At 37.4% G+C, this 23,652-nt stretch overlaps 1 protein-coding gene across 4 annotated transcripts in view; it reads left to right on the top strand.

The window, feature by feature from the left end:
• Positions 1-23,652, top strand: part of VAV3 (vav guanine nucleotide exchange factor 3) — a 202,337-nt gene that overhangs the window by 56,833 nt on the left and 121,852 nt on the right. For all 4 annotated transcript variants that reach the window (XR_012629888.1, XR_012629887.1, XM_074876674.1 and 1 more), the window contains exons 3-11: positions 6,197-6,255; positions 7,144-7,209; positions 10,083-10,191; positions 14,366-14,458; positions 14,556-14,624; positions 17,886-17,989; positions 20,123-20,222; positions 21,624-21,719; positions 23,340-23,408. Coding sequence is in view for 2 of the 4 variants with exons in the window: in XM_074876674.1 (XP_074732775.1) it covers positions 6,197-6,255; positions 7,144-7,209; positions 10,083-10,191; positions 14,366-14,458; positions 14,556-14,624; positions 17,886-17,989; positions 20,123-20,222; positions 21,624-21,719; positions 23,340-23,408 (765 nt within the window). In the remaining 2 variants the exon portion in view is untranslated. The remainder of the gene's footprint in view (positions 1-6,196; positions 6,256-7,143; positions 7,210-10,082; positions 10,192-14,365; positions 14,459-14,555; positions 14,625-17,885; positions 17,990-20,122; positions 20,223-21,623; positions 21,720-23,339; positions 23,409-23,652) is intronic.

Below are 23,652 nucleotides of genomic sequence, written 5' to 3'. Positions count from 1 at the left end.
CAGTGTATGCCATAGCAGTATTTAGTAGAGGCATACTTGCATAGCTGTTATTGGACATTTGCTTTTTGTTTTTAAGGGCCTGTTAGAGGTTCCGTTATGTGAAATTAAGGGTTTGCTTTTAGGCCATCTCTCTCTTTCATTTTTTTTTTCCACTTTTTCTTTGCTTTTTAATGAGTTTTCATTCATTCTGCCTTTTTTGAAAAGGCCTCATCCTTTCTCTTTCCCTAGAGGCTTGTGGTTTGATTAAAACTAACCTGCACCAAGACAGAGTACTAACACGATACCAGAACAAGGCAGATGGAGAGAAAATGTTCAATTTAACTTATGACCACCCTTTACTTGGAATAATATGCTCATTAGATCAGCAGCTGTGTAATCACCCTGGAGTTGTCTGGCTACATGTCCTTTTTCACATCTGTCAGCCAAGTTAAATGCAAATGTAAATGTAACAGTTCCCAGGGGTCTTTTGGTTCAAAATTTAATGATGGATTATTAAGATATGTTGTTCCCTCCCCCACCCCCTGCCTTTTCTGTGCCAGATGAAGTATTGATCTAGGGTTGTCTGGGGCCTGGTAAACTGCAGAGTAACAAATGGTAAACCTTCTTTATTAATATAAGTCATTTGAGAATATATTTATGTATAGCAATTTCATCTTAGCTGAGTGACAGAGACACAAAATGATGATTTCTCTTTTGCTCTTTTCTCTTTTTTCCCTTCTCCAATCCCATGTATGAATGAAAACAGTTTAATGAAAACTCACTCAGCATGTGGGCCTGAGTAGCAGTTCTGCCTTTGAAGTATCCTGGATATGAGATGCTTGGAATTGGCCTCTAGCTTTTTGTTTTTCATAATCTGCCCAGAGCTCTGGGCAGTGTATATATATATCCAGATAATTAATATGTGCACATACGTATCTCAAGTTTCTCTACCTTTCAATACTCTTTACTTGAGGGTCTAAAAGATTTTAGGGTGAATTTCTTCTACTAAATTAAATCCTTTGATATTTGACATATCAAACCCACTATGCTCTTCTTTCGATCAAAGTTTTCAGGTTATGAAGTGAGGAAGAAACACAGAAAATGTAATGTAGCCTTGATAAGTAGTCTAAAGTATGTGTAACCGTTTTATATTCATCATTGTCTTCCTGATAAATTTTACTTGGAAACCAGTTGGAAGCTCATGTAGAACGGAGTGTAGTATTTCTCTTGTATAACGTATCCTGTATTAAATGAGCCAGTGCTTTCTTTGCCAATGGAAATTTGAGTTTCCTCGAGACAGGCTTTTGAAGGGATTGATTCTTGAAAAGGCAATGGTTAATTATAATGATATTGCACACAAAAGTGAAGGATGCTAGTATTTTGTCAAGCATGGACAGAAAAACATCCTTCTTTCTGAATAAAAAAATACAGGTGTGCTTGCTTCTCTGAGAAAGCAAATAGCAGCTCTGTGGTTTCCTTTGAGATGGGTACCTAAACTAGTGTTACACAGCCATCAGGCTCTCTTCATGCATAGATCTTAGCTTGAGAGTAGTTACAACTGCATGTAAAACAGGTATTACTTTTATATACTATTTAGACTGCTATACTTTTATATAACTGAAAGTCAGCCGCCAACCAGACAGAACTATTTCAAAGTCAGTTGATAAGGGGGCATATTAGACATGCAATTAGACATCTAAAGTTTTCTTGAACGTAATAAGAGTGCTCAAGATCACTCTTCCAACCCAGAGACTGGAATGGAGACAGACCATAGCCAAGGAGCTTATCAATTCTCTGAAGGATTAATTTTCCTTTATAATTTATTTTTTTTCTGTGTTTCTCAAAATTTGTCGAAGTAAAATGAGACCTGTTTGAGAAGAAACCCACGTGCCTGTATCAAAAAGTAGCATGTCAAAAAGTAGTTTGGTATTAGAAATATTTTTCATTGGCAGATAACTGCTTTATGTTATGCTAATCTGTTTCTATGTATCTGCTAAATAAATTCACTTAAAGGGAGGGAGTAAAACTAAGTTTTCAACAAAATGCAAAGCTCAAATACTGAGCTAGATGCCTAGATTTTGAAAAAAGACCTGATACGTAATATGGTTGTGAATTTTTGGTGACTTTTACTGTGTCTTATGAAAACATATCCTGATTGAAGTGCATACACGCAAACAACTGCTTTGAAGATCTAACCCACAAGTGAGTCTTTCCAGGTTTTATTGGCATAAACTATGAAACTGTTGTCATCAACATTTGTTGATAACTTCATGTTTTCAGTTCAGATAAACATCAGAAATATAAATATGGGCCTATCCTATCAGCAGCTGTCAATAGCAAGGAAATTTTGCCTGTTTGGGGAGACAGTGAGTTGCAAAAGGATTTACTTCTGTTTCTCCTAAAAGTGGAAAAGTACTTTTCAAACATACTTTGTCTGTTCTTGAACTGCATGATTTGTACGTCCTTTTTTAAGAAACAAGATGGAAAAGTGACCCACCAAAATACTTAAGGCACATTTTAAACTCATACCACTGCTGTGGAAAGAAGTAAAATAGTCCCTCTAGTGTACTACTGCTGTAAATATGCATAGGAATATCTGGTGTGATTTACTGAAGTGTATGGCTGCAGGAAATTTCAAAATAACACTTCGGCAAGGGATATGAAAGTGCTTACATAAACTGGAGAGTCTGACCTACAACAGTAAGTTGAGTGAAACAATAATAAATACCAAGCCAAAAAAAATCTGCTGTTAGAGTAATTAATGAAATAAAAGTTAATGTGTCGTGCGAGACCATTTCTCTTGCCAGCTGCACCTGAAATGTGAATGAGGAGCAGAGCCACTCGCCAGGGTGTAGGCTGATGTGTGCTTCCTCTTGCAGGGCCGTAGATTTGAATTCATGTCACATTTTGCATAAACTGGCTATATACTGAAAAACAAACTTGGATGCTCACATCTTCTTGAAGTGAGTGTGACTTTGATGTGACTTCTAAAGACTTGTTTAACCTCTGTCATTAGTCAGTGCAAAGGAGCTACACTGAGGTGGGTGCAGGTGTGGCTGTTGCTAACATCTCCCAGTTTCAGGTTCGCTGCAGGAGAGTCAGAGTTTTTGAGTTTTCCAGTGTGAAGGGATGTAGTCATTGCAGGATGCTTTGGAATATAAACATTTCTTTTTTCATGTGTCGTTGCTAGCCAGAAGATAAATATGAATCTTTCCTTGGTATCTAGTTTTCACTGCTTATTCCTTGTAATAGTGTATGTGCAAAGGCCCTGCAGCCCTTTGTATGTGTGTTAACTGCAGAGCAGAGCCAGCTATGGAAGCCCTGTTGGTTTGGGCTTTGTACAAGAAAGGAGTGCTACCTTGGCACTTAAAGCTAAGATCCAGTTTAGCCTCATTAAAAGGTGCAGGAGCAATGTGAGCTTGCAGCCCAGAAAGCCAACCATGTCCTGTGGCCAGCAGGTCGAGGGAGGGGATTCTCCTCCTCTGCTCCACTCTCATGAGACCCCACCTGGAGTCCTGCGTTCAGCTCTGGGGCCCCCAACATCAGAAGGACATAGACCCACTTTAGCGCGTCCAGAGGAGGCCACAAAGATGATCAGGGGGCTGGAGCACCTCCCCTGTGAGGACAGGCTGAGGGAGTTGGGGTTGTTCAGCCTGGAGAAGAGAAGGCTCTGGGGAGACCTTATAGCGGCCTCCCAGTACTTAAAGGGGGCTACAGGAGAGAAGGGGAGGGACTCTTTCTCAGGGAGTGTAGGGATAGGATGGGGATAATGGTTTTAAACTGAAAGAGGCTAGATGTAGGTTAGATATAAGGAAGAAGCTCTTTACTGTGAGGGTGGTGAGGCACTGGCACAGGTTGCCCAGAGAAGCTGTGGCTGCCCCCTCCCTGGGAGTGTTCAAGGCCAGGTTGGACGGGGCTTTGAGCAACCTGGTCTAGTGGAAGGTGTCCCTGCCCATGGCAGGGGGATTGGAACTAGATGAGCTTTAAGGTCCCTTCCAACCCAAATCATTCTATGATCTGTCTGCATCCTTGCTGTGGAAGAGAACTGGGCAATCATTTAGGGTTAAATGGGTAAAAGAAATTAAAGCTCTGCTGAAAGGAACAGCATAGGGTGAAAAAAGCACATGAAAAGCATTAAATTGAATGTTATGGACTTTCATGTGTATGGTACACTGTAATTTTGGAGTTCAGAATTGCACTGTATTATAGCTTCCCTCACATCAACTGTATAGGGCATCAAATGAGCACTGTTCAGAAAAACTCCAGAGTCTGTCAGTTTGATATTTTTCAGGGTTTAGTTTGATTGTTTTGATGAATGTCTATTGAAACTCAGACTGTTCTCCTGACAACTCAGCCCGTACATAACTGTGACCTTCCTTGTGGACCTAGAAATTCGGGAACTCTTAAGAGTTACTGTAGTGGCTCAGAACCAAAGAACTGAAATTTAATGTGGAAGGAGAATTTTTGCCCCATTTCATGTTGGAACAAATACGTGTGTGATGTTGAAATAGTAGTAGTGTCACATATGATTACTTGCGTAAGTATTCCTGACATTTTCTCAGAATTCTTTAAGGAAACTGCAACAGCAGGAAAAAGACCTGTCAGTAGAAACTGTTTCTGTTTCTTAGCAGTGCGCTGTTTTAAGCTGTGCTTTAATAGGAGCAGTCAATAGGCCAGCATTACCTTTTATTTTATGGAAGTTATGTCTGTTTTCAGTTATGTATTTTAATCTTAAATACGCATTGGGGTAGTCAATGGCCTAAAGCTCTTAATTGTTTTCTTTTGAAACAGAAGAATAGTGATCTCTGCCCATTACCTTTCCCCTTTTGCAATGCCAGTGTGTCCATGCTTTATCATTTACCTCTGGAGAATGAAGTGTATCTCTGATGAGATACTGATAGCTGTTGTGATGTTTACCATTTTCTTCTTAGTGGATTATCCAGTGTTCAGTTTTTGATAAGAATCTGCCCGTTGGCTTCCTAGCATGTTAGTTTGCTCTTCCTGCAGTGCCAGACCTTCTCTGTTCAGAGAGCAGTGAAAATTACTAGTAGTCTTCTGCTGTCTCTGGTCATACAGTTCCTTTCTCTCTCCTTTTCTGTGTCTGCATGTTCTCATATTGTTCTCATACACACTTTTCTGGCTTCCTCAGTGTATGTGTTTTGTGTGGTGTTTTTTTTTTTTTGTTCTTCCCCCCCCTTAAATGAAGGTTTCACATCAGTTTCTGAGTAAGTTTTTCTATTCTTAATTTATAAGTCTTGCTTTTGATTGTGTTCATATTGACAGCTGTAAAATGTAATTTGGCATTACATTTTGGGAATAACATTTGCTAATTATCTTCCTAAAATTAATTTCATAATTTTTTTTGGTACAGATGTTTTTCATGTTATCATGAAGCAACCATAATTAGCTGTGAAGACTAAACCATACTTCTGGGTCTGATTATGCTAGTTAAGTGAGAATTCCTCTACGGAATAGAGTTTGTGTGGGTGGAATAGTTTGCAAAAGATTTTCTGTGTGCTGGGAAATAACACGTTGAAACAAGAAAGGGATATTTAGTTCATCAGACTTGCCTCCCTCTGTTTTGATAATCATTAAACCTCTTTTACTGTGATTTTGCGAATCAATATTCACCCATCTGTCAGGACAGATCATTTTGCTAGCTATTGAATTTTCAGTTGACTAATAGATTATCTTTCCTTTCCAAGCCAGTCCTGAAAAGGCGGCTTTCTGCTCATTTGGCATTTGGCTCCCTCTTCTGGCCAGTGTTTGGAAAAGCTCAAATTAATACTAGCGGATTTTCTCTCTGGAGCTACAATAATTAAAAAAACCCCAGTCTTCAGAGCAGCCTGTAAGGTAAAATTTGATTACAGTTGCCTCCAGGTCCAATTGAAAATTGAGCGTCTAATTTGTGACATATATGACCTGGTTTTAAATCCGCTTAAATTGGCTTTTACTTGTGCTAAAACTTGTAAATAAGAGATTTCCATTTTCCTTTCTTTGTGTTCTGATCACATACCCCAGTACAAAAGCACTGGAGACCAGCTCATGGAATATCCGTGGAATTTCAGTGCACTCAGTGTTTGGCACGGCCAGATTTTGTGTCTGTTTATATCATTTGATGTGAAATGATGTTGCTGATAATTAAAGCATAGAGAACAAAATGTTTTATTGCTTCTGTTCTACAACTAATCATGGTTTCTGTTTCCTTCTTCTCCAGGTGATAGAAACGCTTTCAAAACTTTCTCGCACTCCTATTGCATTAGGCACAGGAATAAGGTATGTTGCTGCCCTCGTGAATGGTGGGAATAATGCCTCTTGAGTGATGCTCCTTGGAAAAGTTTTTAGAGGCAGTATAGGCAGTGTCCCTCAGTAAGAACTTCTTTGGTTGTAAACCATCTTGCCCAGTGGACAGCTAACCAAGGCTCTGGACCTCTGAGGAGCTCCAAAGGGTAACTTCTACCTCTGGTATGCTTACTGAAGTGTCTGAACTATATTTACTTCTCGTGCTGAAACACAAGGTGAACAAAGGAACAGTTAGTATTACAGAACTTGTGTGATAATTGTGACACATGGATTGTAAGTCAGGCTGATGCAGTGTTGATCTATGTAAAGACAAATGGATTTTCTCTTCTTTCTGCTGTCTACAAATTAGCAAAACTGCCAGGTTTGTGAGATTCTCATTTTCAGAAAGAAACCAAAAATCCCCAACCAAACGTAACCTCATGAACTATAACTGTGGGTTGTGAGAGAAGGTGAAGGACATCATACTTTGGTGTTCTGCATCTTTTTGAATGGTTTGATTTGGCAGTCTTACCGTATATGAATGGATGATGGTTTTAAAACAGACAAAATTCCCTAGCCAGTCCTGCAATCCGTGTCCTGTGCTAAAAAAGTAGTTAATATTCTCAGTTGAAAAACTGACAGTGATGTGTATTAGTGGTGATTTATAACAACCCTATCCAGTAACATTTTTTTATCATATGAAGTATCAATTCATATACAGAAGTCTGAATACACATATAATACTGCTCATCAGAGAAAGAGGGGAATGTACAAACACATTAACATACAGTAATCTGTGTGCAAATTTTAGAAACCAAATGAAAACCCACTATGTGACTAGGCTAGTGCTGTCTATAATTGATGCTATTTTTCTTTCTATAGGCCCTTCCCTACAGAAGAAAGCGTTGATGATGAAGATATCTACAAAGGTCTTCCTGATTTAATAGAGTATGTTGTAAACCTTTACTTAAATTAAAGAGTTTGGCATTCAGTTGCATGCTATTATTTATATGATAGTATAGAACACATAGTTTTAATGAGAATGGGATATTTATTTTATTTAAAAAGACTTTGTTAGCCATTATGCTGACCAAGAAGAGTTAATTATGAAAGCTTATCTGAATGATTGTAATACATTTAATATGTAAGGAAGCAAGTTTCATAGAGGGTGCTGGTAGCAAAGTATATCATAAATGCGTTTTTAATTTACGTGATTGTACTATGAGAATGCTTTCATAGAATTACAGTATCAGTTGTAAGGGGCCCAAGGAAATTGCCTTGAACTTGCAATGTTTGGATCATAGTTCAAGTGGGTCATTTCCCTAAAGTTAATGAAATTCTTCATATTGAGTGCATTTGCCTCTCTGAGTAAGCGTTTGCAGGATTATTAATTATTGCCAATTTTCACGTTGGCTTTGAGGTACAAGTAAGATAGATATGAACATACTGTATAGTACTGAATGGTAGCCTGCAGCTTTATTTTGGTGGCTGGTGAGATAAATACATCTGGGCACAAAAAAAATGGTCAGGAAGAACTACGCTTGTATCCTATGGCTGGGATCTCTCAAGGTCCATTAGGAATCATGTTGGACAAGAGATAGGATCAGAGCTCACCGTCCCAAAGCTCAAAGTTCACCAGTGCTCACCTCGCTCTATTTCTGCTCTGGCCACATTGTATGTGGCTTGCTGTGATGTGTTGAAGTAGCTGCTGATCACACCGTCGTGGGTTTGTTTCTTTATTGCCCATAAAGAAGGGAAACCCCACCATGTTTGGCATTGCTCAATTTATCACCTTCCCTGCAAAGCTGACCCTTGCCTCCTGCAGCTGTCTCAGCTGCTTTTCACTCTGTGTAGCTGAACGTGCAGAGGGTAGGAGTTACAGACTCCTCTGAGATGCAAGTGAGCTAGAGGTGATATCCTCATTTCTTAGATGTGGTGGCATTAGTACTGCTTGAAAATAATATTTCTATCAGTTCTTAAATAGGTATACAAATTCAGTACTGGGAGACAGTTTTTCATTAAAAAAACCCCAAATCATACCAAAGAAATTGAGATTTGTAGCTCTTCTTATGCATCAAATTACAAATATTATTCACTGAAATCTGATAGTTATATTCTGTCTCTATTGTGGAGGAAACAATTCAAGACCTACTCTCTTCATAAGAAACAAGTGCCAGTGAATGATGCAAATGGCCCACATTTTTTTTTATTTCACCTAATTAATAAGTGTATTTGACTAAAATGAAGTTAATTGTCCCTGAGTTTAAATGGTGTCTGAAGAATTTAGAATTAATTTAATGCTTTCTGTCAGAAAGAGCTGTAGTAGTTCAATTTTTATATCCTTATTGCCTTTTTTGTTAGCTTTTGTTCCCTAAAGCATAGGTGGTAAAATGGAGTGTGTCTGTGCTGCATCTGACACAGCTGCTAGTGTTTAATATGAAATGCTAGTACATCATCATCACTGATGCAAGCTGAAATGTTAGATTAACCTGGAGCACCTGAGCTTTCTAGCTGTCTGGGGCATGGTATCTGTTGGAAAAGGAAGGGCTGTGAGCAATTTCTGTCTTCTATTGAACTCCCTTAATTTTTTCTCTAATCGTTTCATCTGTTGAAACCTCTAGTGCTTGCTTATTTTATCCTTCTGATGTCCTTGATTTAAAAAAACCCCAAACAAACAAACAAAAATATTTAATGAGAAATAAATTCACTTGATTTCTGGGTATAGTCCTGACTATAGACATAGTGATTTTGTCTGGCATTTCCAAGTAGTCGATGTGGCAGCTGTGTTGGTAGCAATTCTCATTCATTTTGACTTCTTTGAAATCATTAGTGTCTGTCAGTAGAGCTTCTGATGGTCCACTTACAGAAATGGTTGTACTTCCTACTTCTAGTGGACTGATTGTCAATTTGTTTTTTTACTCTGAAGGATTTCAGTGTTGTCTTCCAACAGTAAAAATCTCAAAATTATCAGCACGTCTGATCAAGTTTCTGTATTATTATGACTGAACTACTTTCAATATCTTTGAAGAGTTCTTTTGTAGACATAACCTAAGAAATGTGGGTGAAAGAGATGTTATGGCTTGATATGGTCCTAGTGCAAAGTAGGCAAAACCCAGCAGGACTGACTCTAATGAAGCTGAATTAGCTGAGGGTAGAGTTGAGCATTGACTTTATGCTGAGGTACATCTGTTGTCTGGGTAATAGGAGGATGCTTCTTGTGCATACTCTTGCGTTGTTGAACTGCCTGATTTTCAGTTTGAAAGGTGGTTCTTTTTGGTTTTGGGTAGCTGAAGGTTGCCATGAGGTGATCAAGATACTGGCTTATAGTGTGGAGGTACAGACTCTCAACTGCTGGCTCTGCAGTTTTTAGTGTATTTTACCCCAGATAGTACTTTCTTTAGGCAGGAAGGCAACCTGTACCAGTGTCTCACACCCCAGCGCAGTGGGATGCCAGGCAGTAAGGAGAGGCAGCTCCTTCTCACTGCATGTGATAGGAAAAGAGATGAAGAAAGCAGCTGGACAGTACCTTGTGACAAAACTGTCCTGACAAGCTGCTTTCAGTGCCTGGTTTAGTTCCTGTGTGGTTCTAAATTCATGCAGTCTTCAGTGTTGTGTTGATTTTGTACATCGTGTTTTAAATGCACTGAGGAAAGAAAATTAGTGGACTTGATTTCCCTTAATGAGTTCTTTTCATTATATAGTTGTATAAATTAATCTGTTTATTTACTGTTGGAATATTTTACTATGAGGAGTGGTCCCTTGGAGAGCTGATGGTAATTTGCCTGTGCTGCACAACTCTTTTTACTGTGTTTTCCTTTTAGTGAAACTGGTGTTGATGAAGATGAGGAGTTATATGACTGTGTCTATGGAGAAGATGAAGGTGGAGAGGTTTATGAAGACCTAATGAAAGATGAAGCAACACAGCAACCTGTACGCTTTCTAATTCCTAACTATTTTTGAACAATAGCAGTTATATTTTTGAAAGTTATTATTTGTGAAATTGCCTCTTTATAGCTAGTTTCACTGAAACTTCGCTCAAGCACAATTGCACTTGGACCTGTCATGTGCAGTATATTATTTTCTTTGTAAGACTTTGCAGGCTGTTTTGGCAAAGGGTCAAACATTAACTATGGTAATTTTTTGAAAGGTAATTTTAAAATACAATAATTACTTATTTTGGTAAGTTTGCCAGTTCTAAATAGTAAGATTTACCAATTGTTTTAAGAGCAATTACATTAGCAGGTTACCTCAAAGTGTCCTACTTCCAAAATTAAATTTATAATATTGTGAAATGTTGTTGTTTCAGCCATAATTTGGACGACTAATCTAACAAGGACAACTGATAGTTGTTTTATACCAGTGAATTTCCTGCTTATTCAACTGTGTAGTTGTTGTGGCTTATTACATTGGTCTTACTGAGAATGGGATAAATAGCTTATGTACATTTTCATATAAAGGTACCATGGTCAGTTTTCAAAACCATCTTGAAAAAAATCTAAACTTAGGCAATAAAATTTACTTGCTAATTGGGAGAATCCCTGATGTACTTGTCTGCCCTTCCTCAAGAGATGTGCTTTCTGATCTGGAAAATGTTAGTCTGTGGCCGTGACAGGATATGTTTTTCAGGACAGTTGTTTTCTTCCTCTATATTGATATGAAGGTATGTTATGCTTCCTGTTGTCTTAAGCTGGAAACTTGTTCTACTTTTCCATATTGCTTTTTAGTAATATAGCTACATGAAGAAGTGAGAAATTCTGAAGATCTTTATCTTTTGTGGTGGTGGTGTTTTTTTTTTTTGTTTTGCTTTGTTTTTTTGTTTTTTTTTTTTTTTTTTTTTTACCTCGTGTATCTTTTCAATACAAGTATAGGAGATAGCTAATGTGATTTGTGTTCTCTGCTTTTACAGTGATTCCCCAAAGTTACTACTATCTTGTCTTTGGGAAGATTACTGCCTTGTTTAATCTCTATTGTTTTGAGTATAACAATATTGTTTTCAAGCCTGTTTTTCTGTTAATACGAAGTCCTGCAGGTAATGCATGTAAATCAAGGATGAGATAAGCAGAAAGTTATGTTAGTTTTCCACATTTTGCTTAGTTTTGTTTACCTCCTAAAGTTTAGGTTATTCAATGAAAGTCAAATGAGTTGAAAAAACACTCTTATATCTAATGAAGTCGCATTCACTTGCAGGCAGGATGTTTTAGAAAAGTGTTTGAATCATAGGAAATCTTTGCTGTGATCTTGTTTTGAGTTTTTATATTATACTGAAACTCAAAACGCGTTAAGTTCTGGGTTTCACAAGTGTGGGTGGTGGTTTTTTTTTCCTTCAACCGTAACAGTTGGTAATCTCTGGCAGTTGGTAGTGTATAAACTTTCTCTGATTCTTTCTTTCCTGTTGCAAATGTCACTCTCGCATATTGGTGTTTCTAGCAAATGATTAATATAGCCATTGGAACTCTTAGGTTCTAATTTTACTTGCATTTTAGCCTAGATAATTCAGATTGAACAGACTTGTATTTGTATCTTATAGAAAGTAAATGAAAATTGAAAACATGGTACAGCAAAATATTTTTTCCACAACGTGTAATGAACGGAGAGATTACAGTTGTTTTGCTGTGACAGCTTTCTTGAATGTGGGAATTATTTCTGGTTCATGATAATTTCCTCTTGGGTTTATAAATACCCTGCATTCTAACGATGATTTTGCGCAGTTCTTTCATTTTAATCCTATGTGAGAATTTCTTGCATATGAAAACACTAGCACAGGACAATCTTCAAGTAGATTTTTTTAGAAGAACCCAATACTTTTCAGAGTCTCCAATAGCAGACAAAATACTTTGTGTCCCCCTCATCCTTGATTTATTGTCATTATCTTGAGAAGTAAACTGTTCTGCTAAATTTTCTCTAGCAGTAGTGACCTTCAAAGCAATTTTTCTCACTTGTAATGGTAATCGCACATCATTTCTTATTTTCTTTCTCCTTTTGTTTGTTGCACTCAAATTCTAGGAATTTGTGGTACAGATAGAAAATTGATATGTTAATTTCTGCCAAAAGTGCCTATGTGAGTGATCTGTTTGGGCTAGGTGAACACAAAACTGAAGTGAATCATTTTAGGTGGAATCCCAGGATTTTGTTTACATTGCTCATAAGAGAGTTGGTGAACAGCAAACCCCTACATTTTGCAAATGGATATAAACTTGTGTTGGGTACAACTTCTGTATTGGTGCAAGTACTGCAAGCAATGTGAACAGTATTGAGCTCTCAAAGGTAAAGGTGGAAAATAATTAAAAGCCTGAATAATGTCAAATTCTAACACTTTATTGAGATTGACTATGGCTAACTGTGACAGTGCGTGCTTCCCCCTGCCAAAGAATTTGGGAATTAATGATAGATTTTGCGATGAGGCTGGCCATCAGATGATGCTCACAAAGTACGTTTCTGCTGATAATGACAGACTAGTTTTGCAAACTGGTCACTTCTGTCTGCAGCTGATAAGGATGGCACTTTAACGTTTGTTGTGGGAAAATTAATAACTGCACCAACTGGATTTTAAAGAATAATTTCTGAGATAAGGCAGCACCTTGTGAATGAGAGTGAGAAGCCGTGTTCTGGTTGCAGGAGCTGCTTAGAGTGTCACATGGAGACAGAGAGAAGGGTAAAGGAGATATAAGTCAAAACAGAAGTGTGAACAGTGATGAAGCTTTATGTGCCTGTATGATTTTCCACTTGGCATCTAGTTTACGTGGTAGGAATACATTTTCCACTCTTCATAGGTGGCCAAGCAATATCCTAGGAGTTCTATGTGGCTCATGGATGGTTTAAGTGTGGCTTGCTGTTTGCTGTGGCATGCTTAGCAGGTGTGTCAAGTAGACTGATAGCAGGGGGAGGGAGTGGAAGGAGTTTAGCTCTTGGACATACTAAGAGCTAAATGTTAAAAATTCAGTCTAGAAGTTTTGCTATTTCTGGAGAAGAGAAGTCTTTTGTTCAAAAGCTGAAAGTTTTTTTCTGAATGGAAAGAACTGTAGTACTAAATTTCTAGTCCTGACACCTTATATTTGAGTAACATCTAGTCATCAGGTCCATTATGTGCAGTATGTGGATTCCCTACACTGGGTGAAAAAAGGTAAGATACTGTCAAAGATATGCTGATGGATGCCTTGGAATTATGTTATAAACTGATGAATAGGCTTCAGGAAGGATGTGATAGTACTATTGCTTATTAATCCCCTGCTTATTTTTGGTTTTGGAGAAAACATTTTGGATCAATTATTGCTTTTAATTGTAAGAGTCTATCCAGTTGCTGTGTCAGGTCTCCAAGCTGACCTATATGTCTCCAGATGTTTTAAGTCTTGCTTGGCATGAATGCTTCCATACCTTCTTCTGGGTACTTCTGCTTTTATTTGAAATCAGATTTGCAAGTTATTGAAGCTGTAATGCTGTAAATCTGATCTTCAGTAAGAGTGCTTGTAAACTGTTTTAATAGAGTCCTGTGCTGATAACTACTTCAATTTCCTATGAGTCTGGTGGTTTACATGGAAAAATCCCAGGGTCTCATTGAAGACACATGCATACATAAGCAAAAGCTGACCTTAGAGGTCACTGCACTTCCTGATTTGAGGGCATACTCATATTGTGTCTGAAGAGAAAGCTCCCCTTGAGATCTAAAAGGGAAAAACTGTAAATAAGTGCAGGGATTAGACCGAATGCAGTATTTATGGCAATACAAAGGTACTTATATGATTTAGCCCCATTAAGTTTAATGGAGTTATTAACTGCTGAGTACTTTAAATAAGGTTTCTCAGTCCAGATGTAAATTAAATGTGACCTTGTATCTCAGCTTATGAAGTACATGCAGAGAGTTCAGCGTTTTATGTCTAAACATTAATTTTTCATAATTTTTTTTGATGCTGAATTTTAGTAAAACTCTTTAAAGTCATCAGCTAATTGAACATTAAAATATTCTTGGTTATTGCTATCATCTTTGGAAGCTGCAGTACTCGGAAAATTTCAGGAAGCAGTTATCCTAATTGCTTAATTCTAAACAAATACATTTGTTATCCATTAGGTGCTTGTTAATGATTCAAACTTGACTCCATTGTAATTGCAGAAATATACTGAAAATGACATAAGAAGCTGTTGTCTTGCTGAAATAAAGCAAACTGAAGAGAAATACACTGAAACTCTGGAATCAATAGAGAAAGTAAGATACTACTTATGGAATTGTAACACATGTATTTTTATAACAGTCTAGAAAATACAATAACATAGTTGATGTACGTATACTTTTTTCCTTGTAGTTTTTCATGGTGCCATTGAAAAGGTTTCTGTCGGCGTCAGAGTTTGATACCGTTTTCATCAACATTCCTGTAAGTAATTGCATATTTAATGAACAGATATAAGATTCATAGCTGGTTATGATCTATTCGTGTGGTATGTTACTGCACAAAATGTTTATTTGAGATATGGTGCACAATGCATTTATGTAGACGGTAGGGTAGTTGATAAAAAAAGAATGTGCACGCTTTTTTTTCTGCTTGAGGGAGTAGGATAAGAGAAATAGTATTATCATGTCAGATAGTGAATGGTTATAAAGTGGAGTATCTTAGAAGTTAATAATTTATAGAAGATGGGTTATCTTCTAGTATATACTGGTATTTTAATGACAGTACAAAGTTGTGACTATTAGGTTGCCTACCACTGTATGCTGAGTGGTGCTTTCATGAGGATTTCTATAGCTACTCTGCAAATCCTTGTATCTACCCTGGCTCTGTCATCATTGAAGACATTTTAAAATTAAGATAACTCACAGTTTTGGATTCAGAATATGGCACTGGAAAGGATGAAAGAAATCCTCTGTGAAATATCTAGGAGACCTCTTTATTTGACTGAAATCTTAAAGGTTTCTGTGATTATTACTTTGTTCCATTTATTTCTGGCCTAATCATAATAGTATGTCAATTTACATATATTTTTAGTTGATGTAAGTATTCAGCAGATGCCTTTATCTGACTTTAAAGGAAGACATCAGACATAGTCTGAAACCTCTTTCAACACAGACAAATGTAAGGAATGTTCTTCTGTGAGGCACGCTGTAAAGAAAGGGTCCCCAGTGTGGCCCATGGGTCACATCAAATCTTTCTTGCCTGTAAAAGATCACCTCTGTTTTGGCCATCTCTGGCATGTCCCACAGGCTCTCAGGGCTGTAGGAGGTGGTGTTGAGGATTTTTTTATTCTGTGGGAACCTGGTCTATAAGAATGATTTAGTTGCTGTTCCAGCACCATCCTGACAGAAGCTCAATTATGACAGTTATTACACTGATGATGATATCTGACTACTTGCCATAGTTGCACTGCTATTAAATTTTTCACCCTGAATCTCAATTGCTGTAATTTCCTTCTCTTTGAATATTAGTCCAAAATACTGCCACAGATATCAGTAACCTACTTGCTGTCTTGAAGTATGTCAGCTGCCTGTAGAGACCCTTTTGCTTTTGAAAACAAATTTATATTCTGTCCTACATTAATGTTTCTTATTCATTGCAAAGAGGGCCCTGATGTGTCTGTCCTCCCTGAGTTGCTGTAAAGCTCTTTCCTAAGGCTCCATGTGCATAGGCATGTTGATTTATGTGCATTGAAAGACCTCAAGCCAGCCAACGTGAAACACTGCACAGGAGTATAAAAAGGGTTTACCCGCTGTAAGCACAAGCTGAGAGGTCAGCCTATTCACTACTCATTAAAGAAATGTAATGAGATCAGATAAGAGGAGTAAAAAAACCAAAACCTGTTCATTCAAAACTAGGAAAATGCGTAGTAAACTGTTATATTTAGGTTGTTTTACTTGGTTTCTCATTATCAGCATTCAGTATTCTGCTGTTACAAGGTGGTGCTTGTTTCTGACTCCAGTAACATTTCATAGGCATCCAAAAACATTAAAAGAAATATAGGGCTTGCCTAAGCCAAAAATACATGCAAACGCTTTGTCCGCTCAGACCTTGTCTCTGCGGCAGTTCCTCAGCAGGAAGGCTGGAGGGCAGTGGAAGCTTGTTTTAAACTAAAAATAGCTGTTACACGGAGCTCTACAGCAAACTCTGATGTGGAGAACAGAATGGATTTGCCTCTGTTAAAGGGTTGTGGTGAAGGATCGGTGCTTTAGGGTGATGCTATATTCCCTGTATAGACTTTGAAAGATGCTTGCTGGACAAAATCATCTGCTGATATCAAAATATATTTTATTTTTAAGAAAAGAAAAACAAAAAACCAGGTGCCGCAAACTACTCACCAGTCTAAAGACAGTGCCTTTCATTAGGGCTCAGATTTCAAAGTTCTGTCCTATAAAATGTATGTATGGCTCTATATTTGGGTGTGTCTATATATATGTACATATGTATGCATTTGTATGTATATATGTGTAACACGTATAGATGTGTTTATATATACGCTATGCATGCGTTTGAATTGCGATGTATATATGGACATACAGAGGGAGAGAGAGATGGAAGTACATGTAATGGATACTGAAGTGTTGGAACTTGCATTAACTTCTAACAATGATAACATCAGTTTAATTTAAAATTTGACTTGGAATTTGAGATAGAAGCTCAAAAAGACACTTTGTCCCCTTAGCATTAAGCTGTTTTTCAGGGGTGTTGCTCAGTTGAGTCCCTGTGCACTCCTGAGAAAACGTGCTTCTCTAATACATTAATTGGGAAGCATTTCTATAATAATGTCTTTGTCTGCTGCAACTTAAGATTTTGAGCATATGGCAATACAGTTGCTAGCAACTGAATTTGATCTGTTTTAAGTTTTTGCTCCCTCACCTGTGATGTGATCGACTTTGTGTGTACTCTTGGTTTTCATCACTGTGAAGTGAAATGTTTTCACTTAGTTCACAACTCAATATTGTGTATTATTTTTGTAGTATATAACTTACTTCACTAAACCATCTTCAATGGCTTTTTTTTATACAGTCCTCTATTTTTCATTGCAGTAGTCTGTACACAGTCTGTTATCCTCCTTTCAAAACTTTTTAACCTGTTTTGACTTAATTTCTTGTGAATTCTCTGACAGCATCCATACACTATTAAGGCTGACGTAATTTCCTTACAGTTGCTTACAGGTTTTTGTATAATAGTGAACAAGTAAGGTGAGTTGCTACTATACTCAGGGAGCAAATCTTTCTGCAATATTCTTGCCTTTCAGCCATCAGTTGCCTGCTGTATTGGGAAACTCATTATGATTGCAGTTAACTTAGCACTAGAACACCACTAATTGACCAATGTAATGTACAAAACTAATTTTTCACAGCTCAGGGACATGAATCATTACTTTATCTTGTCACTAAAGCATTTACTTGACTCGCTTAATTTTAAAATTATCATTATAAAATGAAGATGAATTAACAGTGCACGTTCCAAGCTAGAATAAATTAGCCTCTAATAGGTAGTTCAGTTTTTCTTGTCGCAATATATGGAAGACGTGGCAAACCTTGAAATTAGGTTCTACTCTCAAATAATCTGTTTTCCAATTTATTGAAATTAATAGATCTAACATGAAATAATTTATTTTTATATTCATAGCTTTAAGTCATTCTGTTTTTAAAAACCTTTCCCTCTATTACTGTTTTTAAGGATTTGGTGAAAATTCACAGAAATCTAACACAGGACATCAATGATTCAATTGTGAACAAAAATGATCAGAACCTATATCAAATTTTTATTAACTACAAGGAAAGGTAAGATTTATGCACTTTTACTAATGATGGTAATCTATGCTCAATTTGGTATTTTACCACACTTTTGTTTGATGAGTATTTCTGAAACAGGATTGAATTTGATGTCAGTATACTTATTGAGCTAGTATTTGGTGTTTTGAGCCTGGAAGTCAAAATGTAACCTATTGCTGCATGAGCCCTCCCTCTTCTTACCCCCTGTTTTGGCAATAGTGTTACATAGACAGGTAACATCTATATTTTGAACAAAATTTACATAGCTTATTTTGCACAGCATTTTTTTCATGCAGATAATCCCAGGTATTTTATAGTGTGTACCTGTATTGTTTAAGAGATAAAATGTTATAAAAGGGGAAGAAGGAGCAAAATAAGTGCAAAATCCTGGCACTGAAGTGAATGGAGTTTTGTCACTGACATCAGTAGGGTTAGGGTTTTTTTCAGGAAGTGATCATTGGCAATACCCTTACATATTACGGCTATTCCATGTTAACAAAAACAGAAGAGCTCATAACCTGAAAGAAGAGAAAGCAGGTGCAAAAGCAAAGAGACCAGGGTCTTGCCCTACCCTGCAGTCAAAGGTGCGACAATAAAGCAAACATGCTCTACCTTCAAACTGTGAAAAACAGCCAAGCTGATAACAGGATAGCTGTGGCAACATGCCATGCCCTGTAGGCTAATTGCCAATTTTTTTACCTACCTTTTCAGATTGTTTTTTCTGCCAGCACTGAACAGCTGTTGGACTGTATAGATGAACTTATATGCCTGTGGTACTTAGCTGAAAAACACTTGTACTGTGGTCTACAGTGCTGACCTACCTTGAAGTAACCCTTGGGTTGTGGTTAAAAATTAGTTCCTTCTGGGATGGGAGTGGGAAAGACCTGTGGGAGCTAATTGGATTTGCTTGAGGGTGATGGGGAAGGAGGATTGTTGCAGTAATAACAGGCTTGTGTGAAATTGGACAGCACCATCTGGAAAACGTTAGACAGGAGAGTTGTTTTCTGAGGGAGGAGGATGTCCCAGACTGCCTATAAACAGTTTTTTCTTCAGAGACCCTCTGTCTCAGCTTTTATGTTGGAGCAGGACATAGTTATTTCCCAGGCTGTTAGACTTTCTGCTGCTGTAGAAGGGAATTAGGGGACAAGAAGTTGTTCTAGAAAATGCTTATCTTTCAAAAGTAGTTCTGAAATGTGTGCTAAAAGGGCAACAAAGGACACAGGAAAGAAACCTCAAGTTTATATTATACAAAAAGGAAACAGATGGAGGTAGACTCAGTGCCTTAACCATGTAGTGATTAAAAGTAATCAGAAGTGGTAAGTCTTAAATCAGTATCATCACTTTAATTGTGAAAAAAGATTTTTTTTAAAAAAATTGTACAGATTAGACAAGACAAAAAGAAATTTAGGAGACCCCAATAGAAAGCTCATGGAACCCCCCAAAAAGGGATTTGAAGCATACAGAAGGAGTCACCTTAAGAAATATATGAAAAGGTGAAAGGAAACAGCACTCTGCAATGGGACTAGCAGAAAGAAGCACTCCAAACAGGGGCAAGAAACTCCCATCATAAAATCAGCCTCCTTCAAGAAGCATTGCTGCCCTTGACAACTATTCAACTACTGAAAATTTCTTGAGTTTTCATATGCTATTGTTTTGATCTGAGAGCTCGCAGGATATAACCTGGTAGAAACTGTTGGAGATGGATCAGTTTGGGTAACCTACAAGTTCTTTAAAGGACAGCTGTAATTAATCCTGTTAAGCCTGTATTACAGAATTATTCATTACAACCTTAAAAATCCACAGTGTTGTAAATACTACAGACTGTTGCTCTGTTAAACAGCAGTTATGCTGCTTTTCAATGAGCCCTGTATTTATCAGAACATATGCATGTGAATATTAAAGGAAATTGCAGTGATTTTATGGCATTTTCAAGGTAGATCAAAACTGTGTTCTCCTGAATATTCTTCCTTGTGTTCATGCTGCCTATTGAAGTCTGTGGCTAAATCCTATCCTTGCTTATTTAGGCACTGTTCCTTTTGAAAGTAGGATTGTTGACAATGTATTTCTGAGAAATGATCAAGGATTGTTTGTTCTTAAATAAGCAAATGATCCTTTTATTCTTTATCTCTTGCTTTGATTTAGATTGGTTATTTATGGACAGTACTGCAGTCAAGTGGAGATAGCAATATCATGCTTAGACAACATCTCTAAGACAAAAGAAGATGTTAAATTGAAGTTAGAGGTATCAGTATTTTTTAACATGTATATATACATATATATATAAAAACCCCACATGTTTCTATGAATATGCCCTGCTTTCACCCAAGTCAAAAACTTCTTGATGAAAAACTATCTGGACTGGTAAGTGAATGTGTTTCTCTTACTTTTAATTTTTTTTGGAGCCTCTGATCAAATGAATATGTGAGCTGTTGCGGTACACATCCTGACAATGAAGTGAATGGAGTTTTGCCACCGAGATCAGTAGGGTTAAGTTTTTTTTTCAGGAAGTGATCATTTGCGATACCCTTCTGTTTATCGTGACATCTCAGTCGAGAACACAGAATTGCAGAATCACTCAGGTTGGGAGGGACCTCTAGGCTTGAACAAGCCCTGGTCCCACAGCCTCACAGGGCTTGCTGTCTGCTATGACCCATGGATCCTTTCCAGCAGAGCTGCTTCCTAGCTGGTCAGCCCTCGGGGTTAGTGTGTCCCTGGTTAGTGCATACCAGGTGAAGGACTTAGCCTTGTTGCCTTTATGTAAGGATCCTGTTGGAGAAGCCCTGAAGAGTGTCACCTGCACCTCTAATCTGGTGTTTGCAGACTTGCTGTGGGTGTTCTCTGTCTTCTCCTGCAGATCATTGCTAAAGATATTAAATGGGAGAGGTCCCAGGACAGACCACTGAGGAACTCTACTTGTAACTGTCCCTCAGGTAGTGTAGGAAACATTAGTCACTGCTCTTTTGGAGCCTCATGATCTAGCCAGTTTTTCAAACACCTAGTAGTTCCTTCATCTGGAGCATAACATCCCAACCTGGATATCAGATGCTGTGGGAGATGATGTTGAAAGCCCTGGAAGAGTCAAGGTGGACTGTCCTCACCCATTCACAGATCTAGCCATTTCATTTGGGGAAGGCAGTCAAATAGGTCAAGCATTGATTTACCTGTGGTAAATCCATGCTGGATATTCCCAGTCACCTTCTTCATGTGCCCAGAAATTGCTTCCAAGAGGACTTTTTCCTCCATAATTTTTGCAGGGCCTGGAGTGAGACTGACTGGCCTGTAGTTTCCAAGATATTTTGCTTTTTTTCAAGATAGGTGTAATATTTGTTGCCTTTGCTATGCTTATAGGCAATATATATATTTTTTTTTAGATCGATGGGATGCCTAATTTCTGTTGTCTTTGTGATGTTTATTCTATTCTTTCTCATGCTGTTGAAATACCTAAGAACACGTGTCTAGACACAGTCTTTTTTTGCTTAGCTATTATTGCCACATCAACTGTTTTCCTTAATTTTGTTGATATTCTTTATCTCAAGTTTAATGTAGTTGCTTGTGGCATATATCACTAAATTTTCATATATATCACTTGAATATTTTGATTTCTAATTCTCTTGTTTTATTCTTTTTTTCTGCTTTGAACTAGGAATGTTCCAAGAGGGCCAATAATGGGAAATTTACATTGCGGGATCTTTTAGTGGTTCCAATGCAGAGAGTGCTAAAATATCACCTACTGCTCCAGGTATTTTATTTTTTAAATTTAAGGGGGCTGAGAGCAAAACTGTGATTGTTTATCATCAGTGAATTGTAAGAATGAGAGCTAAAGGTCTTTATCAAAGGGAGGTGACTGACATTTCCATAGATATGAGGCTGATTTGTTACAAAATAAAATCCAGTCAAGTGCAAGTTTTCTTACAGAGACCATTCCTCAGAAGCATATCTGGGGAACAAAAAGAGTAAACCACAATTCTTTCCTCAGTGTCTGAACCTTTTGTTCTTGGTATGTTTAAAATGGTTAATAGTACCAAACTATAATCATGGTACTTTGAAATGTGAACCATTACCCCCCAAAAGAGGAAGCTGGACCATACTTACGGCATACTTTTAGGATGCTTCTTTGCTGTCATAGATGACAATAAAGCCATATTTATTTTGAAATGCTTCTTGTTGTAACCCACAAAGCATTAGCTTTTGCAGTTAGTCCTGTAATAAGGGTGGAGAGTCTTATAAATTTAATTTGGTAGCTGTGCCAGGAGACTCATTAGTTCAGCTGCAAAGAAATATATTACTATGTTAGACTGTCAACCCTGCTGATGCTTGTAAAATGTCATTTTAAAAAGATGTACTGCTTGTATGTGAAGCATAATTTTGACTCAGCAGAGCAACATACATTTTGTAATGTTAAATTTTTTGAAATACTTTTATGAGTCATCTATGTTTTGATCAATGGAAAATTGGAAAAAAACAATTCTGAGATCTGAATCATGATTTTATAATCAATCTGAATATTATGAAAAGGTGATATACAATATGTCACTATGCTCTGTGTGACACTGTAGTTACAAGAAAGAAGTATTTTACAGGCTTTGAAAGAAAAAAATCCAGTAAATTATTAGGATTGTAATGTGAAGCATAAATACTTATTCCTTCATTTCCTATGATTTTATCAAGTAGTTATGTTAGCTGAAATGTATAATTCTCTTCTCAAATTATAAAGAAGAAATAACCTCTTTCCCCAAGAGGTTACTTTTTCACTTCATAAAAACCAAAAAAGCCCCTTTATTTTCCATATGGGAAGTGGCTAAAAAAAATCTTTAAACATTTACATTTGATTTAAATATGCCTTCTGAGTCAGCTTTATCTTAGGCATAATGAGACAGTGACTTCTTTTAAGCAGTGCACAGTTTAGCTGAGATTTTATTGCAAGCCTACATCCCTCTCTGCAGACAAGTGCATGCTTTGGAATGGGATGGTATACTGTATAGTTATGTGCATATGAACTCAAGTGTTTACCTGTGCTTTTAGCGTGCACATACAGTAATGGTCTGATTTGGCAAGTTTTAAGTGCTAGACAGACCAAATTAGCTTCTAACGATGGTTCATTGTCAGATAAAGTCAGTGTTTAGGCTATACAGCAGTGGTTCTTAAACACTTGCCAATTATCTGTTTGCAGTAGTCCTCAGTTACAGGCTGCTCACTATGGGGATGAAAATATGACTTCTTGAGTTGTGTTTTCTAGTTTTGTTTTTTTCCTTTTTTTTGGGGGAGTGGGGTGTGGTGGTGCGGTGGGGATGAGCAATGACAACTTCAATTTATAAACTGACAAACAGTGGGTGAAAAGTTTTAACTGCTCTGTCCACAGGAGCTGGTAAAGCACACGACTGATCCCATGGAGAAGGCAAATCTAAAACTAGCACTTGATGCAATGAAGGTAAGTGTTCATGGCAATGAAGTATTTCTGTCTTTGTTGGCAGTTAAAATGGTAGCTCATAACTATATCTCCTCCAGGAAATAATGTTCTTCACAGCAGATCAAACGTGTTTTCACAGGTCACTGTGACCTTTGTGAGTATGTTAGGGCAAGTATATAGTTGAGGGCTTTGCCCAAGTCTGGGAAACAAGTTCAGTAGTTCTCTGAAGTGGAGGGTTTATGAAATGGAACTTCCTTATTTCAGT

This window comes from Strix uralensis, chromosome 8 (genome assembly GCF_047716275.1).
Source record: "Strix uralensis isolate ZFMK-TIS-50842 chromosome 8, bStrUra1, whole genome shotgun sequence".
Classification (NCBI taxonomy): Eukaryota; Metazoa; Chordata; class Aves; order Strigiformes; family Strigidae; genus Strix; species Strix uralensis.
This window is presented reverse-complemented; position numbering and strand designations above follow the sequence as displayed.